Raw genomic sequence first — 7,500 nt, forward strand, 5'->3', positions numbered from 1 at the left:
TGAGTGGGGTTGAGGATAGGTGGATAGTGGAATGGGTGACTGTGAGTGGGGTTGAGGATAGGTGGATAGTGGAATGGGTGACTGTGAGTGGGGTGGGGTAGGGGGGATTGGAATGGGTGATGTGAGTGGGGGGGGAAGGTGGATAGTGGAATGGGTTTACTGTGGTTTGGGGGTTTAGGGTAGGTGGATAGTGGAATGGGGGAGGGGGGGGTGGAGGGGGAGGTGGTATGGAATGGGTGACTGTGAGTGGATGGAGAGGTGGATAGTGGAATGGTTGACTGTGAGTTGGGTTGGGGTAGACAGGTGTGTGTGTGTGTGTGTGTGTGTGTGTGTGGTGTGTGTGTGAGGGGGAGAGAGAGAGAGAGAAGAGAGAGGGGGGGAGAGATGAGAGAGAGAGAGAGAGAGAAGAGAGATGTTCTGTAAAGGGTGGTGGAGGGGGGGGGGGAAATCACAAGTCTAGGCATATTCTTCGTGAGCCAGGTGATGAAATGGACAACATTATCACAGATCTCCCAGCACACACACAACACACAGAGCCCAGCTGATGATGACGTCGCGATTGCCACCCCCCCCCCCCCTTCCCTCCCTTCCTCCACCAACCCCGTGTGAACAAATACACCCCGGAAAAAAATACAAAAAGCTGGACAAATACACGCCCCCGGACAAAAACACGCCCCGGGGAAAATAAACCCTGGACAAATAAACGCCGCCCCCCCGGACAAATACAAACCCCCCCGGGCAATAAGCCCATGGACAAATACACCCTGGACAAAAAACACCCGGGGCAAATTTCACCCCCGGACAAAATACACCCCCCCGGTCAAACACGCCCCGGACAAATACACGCCCGGGACAAATACACCCGGACAATACACGCCCCCGGACAAATACACGCCCCCGGACAAATACACGCCTGGACAAATACACCCCCGGACAAATACACGCCCCCGGGACAAATACACGCCCCCCGGACAAATACACGCCCCCGGACAAATACACGCCCCTGGACAAATACACCACCTGGACAAATACACACCCTGGACAAATACACGCCTGGACAAATACACGCCCCCCCGGACAAATACACGCGCCCTTGTGTCCAGGCCAGGACGGTATAGCCACAACGACCCGTGACGTCAGAACCAGGCATGAACACAACCAGTTATAATAATAATAATAATAATAAACAAATACACAAGCTTTATATAACAATGGTTAGGTTCATATAACATCCTATAACCTATATATTGTATCCTATAACCTCCCAGCTCACCACCAGCCTCCCAGCTCACCACAGCAGCCTCCCAGCTCACCACTAACCTCCCAGCTCACCACACCAGCCTCCCAGCTCACCACCACCAGCCTTCCAGCTCACCACCACCAGCCTCCCAGCTCACCACCACCAGCCTCCCAGCTCACCACCACCAGCCTCCCAGCTCACCACCACCAGCCTTCCAGCTCACCACCACCAGCCTTCCAGCTCACCACACCAGCCTCCCAGCTCACCACACCAGCCTCCCAGCTCACCACCACCAGCCTCCCAGCTCACCACCACCAGCCTTCCCAGCTCACCACCACCAGCCTCCCAGCTCACCAACACCAGCCTCCAGCTCACCACACCAGCCTCAGCCCACCCAGCTCAGTCACACCACCAGCCTCCCAGCTCACCACCAGCCTTCCAGCTCACCACCACCAGCCTCCCAGCTCACCACACCAGCCTCCCAGCTCACCACCACCAGCCTCCCAGCTCACCACCACCAGCCTCCCAGCTCACCACCAGCCTCCAGCTCACCACCACCAGCCTCCCAGCTCACCACCACCAGCCTCCCAGCTCACCACACCAGCCTCCCAGCTCACCACCACCAGCCTCCCAGCTCACCACCACCAGCCTCCCAGCTCACCACCAGCCTTCCAGCTCACCACCACCAGCCTCCCAGCTCACCACCAGCCTCCCCCAGCTCAGCCACCACCAGCCTCCCAGCTCACCACCACCAGCCTCCCAGCTCACCACCAGCCTTCCAGCTCACCACCACCAGCCTCCCAGCTCACCACACCAGCCTCCCAGCTCACCACTAACCTCCCAGCTCACCACCACCAGCCTCCCAGCTCACCACCAGCCTTCCAGCTCACCACCACCAGCCTCCCAGCTCACCAACACCCTCCCAGCTCACCACACCAGCCTCCCAGCTCACCCCCAGCAGCCTTACCTCCCACACACACACGCCATCTTCCCCCTGACCCTCGCTCCACAAAGCAGCAGTTAGTAATATAAATTCCTTCCCTGACTCAACACCCTGGGGCCTTCACCCTGGGGCCTCCACCCTGGGGCCTTCACCCTGGGGCCTTGACCCTGGGGCCTTGACCCTGGGGCCTTGACCCTGGGGCCTTCACCCTGGGGCCTTCACCCTGGGGGCCTTCACCCTGGGCCTTCCCCTGGGGCCTTCACCCTGGGGCCTTCACCCTGGGGCCTTCACCCTGGGGCCTTCACCCTGGGGCCTTCACCCTGGGGGCCTTCACCCTGGGGCCTTCACCCTGGGGGCCTTCACCCTGGGGCCTTCACCCTGGGGCCTTCACCCTGGGGCCTTCACCCTGGGGCCTCCACCCTGGGGCCTTCACCCTGGGGCCTTCACCCTGGGGGCCTTCACCCTGGGGCCTTCACCCTGGGGCCTTCACCCTGGGGCCTCCACCCTGGGGCCTTCACCTTCACCCTGGGGCCTTCACCTTCACCCTGGGGCCTTCACCCTGGGGCCTTCACCCTGGGGCCTTCACCCTGGGGCCTCCACCCTGGGGCCTTCACCCTGGGGCCTTCACCCTGGGGCCTTCACCTTCACCCTGGGGCCTTCACCTTCACCCTGGGGCCTTCACCTTCACCCTGGGGCCTTCACCTTCACCCTGGGACCTTCATCTTCACCCTGGGACCTTCACCTTCACCCTGGGACCTTCACCTTCACCCTGGGACCTTCACCTTCACCCTGGGACCTCCACCTTCACCCTGGGACCTTCACCTTCACCCTGGGACCTTCACCTTCACCCTGGGGCCTTCATCTTCACCCTGGGACCTTCACCTTCACCCTGGGACCTTCACCTTCACCCTGAGAAGCAAACACACACACACACACACATGTATATATATATATATATATATATATACACACACACACACACACATGTATATATATATATATATATATATACACACACACACACACATATATATACACACAGTAGTCTACCACATCTCCTTCAACCATCCACATTAGCGGTAGCCAAGTCTTAATGGCCTATGGTTGGTAACTTTGGTGAGAGCGGCGCCAATTGGTCCAGGGGGTCGCTCACAAGTCGTTAGGTCGTTCGATGTTATCTGCCAAATGAGCTCGTTAGAAGTTGGGGAGGGGGGGGGGGTTGTAAGTAGGTCCCCCTCTTCGGGAATTCTAAAGGTCTAAATGGAGGACCAGATCCGTTTTCTGAGGTATATATATTCATAATATTTTGTCGCTGTCTCCCGCGTTAGCGAGGTAGCGCGCAAGGAAACAGACGAAAGAAATGGCCCAACCCACCCACATACACATGTATATACATACACGTCCACACACGCACATATACATACCTATACATCTCAACGTATACATATATATATATATATATATATATACACACAGACATATACATATATACACATGTGCATAATTCATACTGTCTGCCTTTATCCATTCCCGTCGCCACCTCGCCACACATGAAATAACAACCCCCTCCCCCTCGCATGTGCGCGAGGTAACGCTAGGAAAAGACAACAAAGGCCACATTCGTTCAAATTAATGTTTTGTATTTCTATATTATTTCATTGAAATTATCTAATATTTTGTATTCTATAATAATCATTTGAATTGTTCATTATTTTATATTATGTATCATTCATCTGAAATATGCAATATTCTACATGACCCATCTATATCATTTGATATTTTGTCTTCTATATGACCCAAATTTGACAATACTCACCTAAAATATTCAATATTTTGCATTCTACAATACTTATCTAAAATTCAATATTCCGTAGCCATGTCAAATACCATCATATATATATATATATATATATATATATATATATATATATATATATATATATATATATATATATATATATATATTCCTAAGAGTCCACGGGGAAAATGAAACACGATAAGTTCCCAAGTGCACTTTCGTGTAATAATCACATAATCATCCGGGGAGACACAAGAGAGAAATATAAGTCAGTTGATATACATCGAAGAGACGAAGCTAGGACGCCATTGGGTATTCATGCGATTGTGTCTCCCCTGATGATGTGATTATGACACGAAAGTGCACTTGGGAACTTATCGTGTTTCATTTTCCCCCCGTGGACTCACAGGAATATCTTGATCACGCGCAAAATTGTGATCCTTTCCAATATATAAATATATAGGCATTGATGAATACATAATGTCCGGAATGCTAATGTATATGTATGCTAATGTATATATATGTGTGCATATATACGTCTCAGATCTACAACTGACTTCCATTCTTCCAGGTCCGGCCACAAGAAGGTCCCTAGATGCGCAGACCAGCGGCGCCCTTACACAGACGCCCTTGGCCAACGCCCTACATCCAGTCTTAACTCGAAGACTCTTCAACCTCAAGTATTTCCTGCCACAGTATTTTTCTTTCCCACGCCCCAAGCCGTTCGCGTCGAACACGTAGTACTTTAACCTGACGAAGTCGACGGCGAAGGAAGGAGGCAGTTGTGAAGTATTAGAGTCACCAAGTTGTGCCAACGACCAATGTCCGGAGGTGATATGGCCCTGTCGAAGGCGCCGACGAAGTAGTGGTGGTAGCAGGCAGTGCTCTTCCTCCTCCTCCTCCTCCTGCAGCAGCGGTGGTCGAACTGCTGTCCAAAACATTGCGACAGGGGACGCGGGGGTCGACGGAGGGTAACAGCGGGAGAAACCGAGGCATCGCCGGGCGCAGAGACGCGACGGACGGCGGCGCCCAAAATCTCCCAGGCAACGAAGAGCGTCGCAACGCCCTCGACGCAAGCTCTGAGGCTCTGACGACCTCCTCCGAAGGTCGGAAGACCGCTGGCGTCTTTCCCTCCACGTCCAAAGGCCTGCTGATGGGGCGCGTGTGTCCCTTCCTCCTCCTCCTTCAGCTGTTCTCTGTTCTACCAGGACTCGACCACATCCCCCGGCGCCACACAGTCTGGTAGTGGGGACTGGTCGAACCCAATAGAGTCCCTCCTTCCATCGTGCCCTTGGGCACGCCCCTACACCCCGGGCGCCCAAGCCCAAGGCCGACTGAACTCCGCCAGATGTGACGTGACCTTCGAACAGCGACGGGGTTCGACACAAGGCGCTGCGAGCACACGCAGGCAGGAGGAGTAGCTATGCGACCTGAAGGTAACAGTCGTAACTTCCCCAAGAGGTAGGAAGAGACGACCCCCCCGCCCTTTCCCCCCCTGCTGCCGCCCACCGCCCACCGCCCGCCCGCCCCTGTGGGAGAGCATGGCCCACGAGGTCGGCAGGAGCCCGTGAAAGGGAGGCTCTGTCGCCAGCGTTTCGACAGGTGGCGCTCAGTGACGGAGAGCGAGGGGGGGGGTCGCCAAATATATACACCCGCGACGGAGTGGGTGTATAGGGCGCCGCCTCTCAGCTCCCCCAGTTAAGCTGGTGCTGCCCCGCGCGACGCCTCCGCTGCCGCCCACGACACCACCACCACCACAGCCGCCCCTCCTCCTCTTCCTCTTCCTCCTCCTCGCTACGTCGCCGCCAGAGCTGCGTCAGCCAGTCGGAGCGGACGCCGAAGGCGGGCGAGGGCGTCAGTCAGAGAACGGCTGTGCCTCGCGCCCAGCCCTTCGGCATCGCTGGTTGGGCCAGGGGCGGCCAGCGTGTGGCCTCGCATGGCCGCTGTGATGTTCTTACGGAAGGCGATGCGGTACTACCGACTGTGGATCTACACGTGCAACGCCGTCCTGCTCGTGTCCGTGTTCGTCTTCATGGGCGTGGCTCTGGGCGTGGCGTCCCACCCGTACCTCTCGCTGGTGAACGCCCCACCCGCCTACCACCCGACCTTCCTGTATGGCTACGTGGCCCTCCTTCTACAGGCAGGTGTCCTACAGGCCCTGGGATGTGTGGGCGCCCTTCGATTGTCGCAAAGACTCTTGAACATCTATTGGCTTCTGCTGCTCTTCCTCCTGCTGGGGGACGTGGTGGTGGGACTGGTGTGGCTATACCGCTTCTCCCACCTGACGGAGGGGCTGCAGACGTACGCCCGCGCCACGCTCCACAACCACTACGGCACGAACCACGACGTGACGGAGGCGTGGGACGCCCTGCAGCGCGCGGCCAAGTGCTGTGGCGTGTCGGGCCCCAGGGATTATAATTCCACGTGGAGCCAGACCCACGCCTCCATCAGGCTCCCAGCCTCCTGCTGTGGCAAGAACGCCAGCAGCGAGACGCCCATGCCCGGCACACGCCCCATGGGCCTCCAGGGAGACCCGGTGCCACGCCACGTCAGCACCTATCCAAGGGGCAAGGCCAGTTTCGAGAGCTCGAAGAGCCACCTTCGCCTGGAGAGCCACGGGGGGCGCCCGGGCGCGCACGAGCGCAACCTGACGTGCGGGAGCGGTGAGGACAAGCAACCCCACGGCAAGGGCTGCGCCATCTACCTGGAGAAGTGGCTCCTGAACTCGGCAGAGACGCTGATGATCCTTGGTTTCTGCGTCATCGCCTTCGTCAAGTTGTGTTTCGTGGGGATCCTGCGCTTCGAGATCCAGGAAATGATACAGAAGATTAAAGTCCTACAGGGGGACGCCCCTTGTGTCCCCAACCCCGAGATCGCAGCTGCGCTGGGCCTCATGTCGCCGGAGAAAGCGGCCGAGAGCGGAGGCCTCTTAAGCTCGGGCGGCGGTGACACAGAGGGCGCGGGAGGCGAAGAGGGCAAGGGCGGGGGTGCCCACGCCGACCCGGAGTCCGCGGCCGCCACGCCCCTGACGCAGCCACGCCTTAACCACCTCTCCAGCCACACGGACGGCGCAGAATCCGACACCAATTCCCACTGCGCACTCATCACGGACACGCCCGTACGACGCCCGCAGCCGGACAAGCGCAGACCCAACGGAAACAACAACGACGTGACGGAACTGCGCGAACTCCGCCATGTGCGCCAGACGCAGATATGATCGTCACCCCAGTGCGACGGCCCCTCTGTGAACGCAACACCCAAGGGCGTCACGAAGGCGTGCGTCATCCCTATACGAGTGCTGTTAGGTTAGGTACGTCCCGGACGTACGACGCCGGAGGCGACAGAGTGGAAAAGGCCCTGAGGGCGAAGTGGAAAAGGGGACGACCCCCTTTTTAATGATGCGCCCTGACCTCCCCTCTCTTCCTAGGGCCCCCTCCTGTCGTGCGCCCCGCCCTAAATGTAGGAAACGGAGTGTGTTCGATACGACCTAGTATTGTTAGGTCGACCTTGTGCTGAACA

The 7,500-nt window shown here is 57.2% G+C and overlaps 2 protein-coding genes across 2 annotated transcripts in view; one reads left to right on the top strand and one right to left on the bottom strand.

Annotated features, from left to right (window-relative positions):
• Positions 1-7,500, bottom strand: part of LOC139748085 (uncharacterized) — a 377,098-nt gene that overhangs the window by 294,749 nt on the left and 74,849 nt on the right. The gene's annotated exons all lie outside the window — the stretch shown is intronic.
• Positions 4,401-7,500, top strand: part of LOC139748027 (uncharacterized) — a 44,435-nt gene continuing 41,335 nt past the window's right edge. Inside the window, exon 1 of the mRNA XM_071660573.1 lies at positions 4,401-7,500. This exon is cut by the window's right edge and continues 335 nt beyond it. Within this exon, the coding sequence (XP_071516674.1) occupies positions 5,918-7,198 (1,281 nt within the window). The 5' untranslated portion in view covers positions 4,401-5,917 and the 3' untranslated portion in view covers positions 7,199-7,500.

This window comes from Panulirus ornatus, chromosome 72 (assembly GCF_036320965.1).
Source record: "Panulirus ornatus isolate Po-2019 chromosome 72, ASM3632096v1, whole genome shotgun sequence".
Lineage (NCBI taxonomy): Eukaryota > Metazoa > Arthropoda > Malacostraca > Decapoda > Palinuridae > Panulirus > Panulirus ornatus.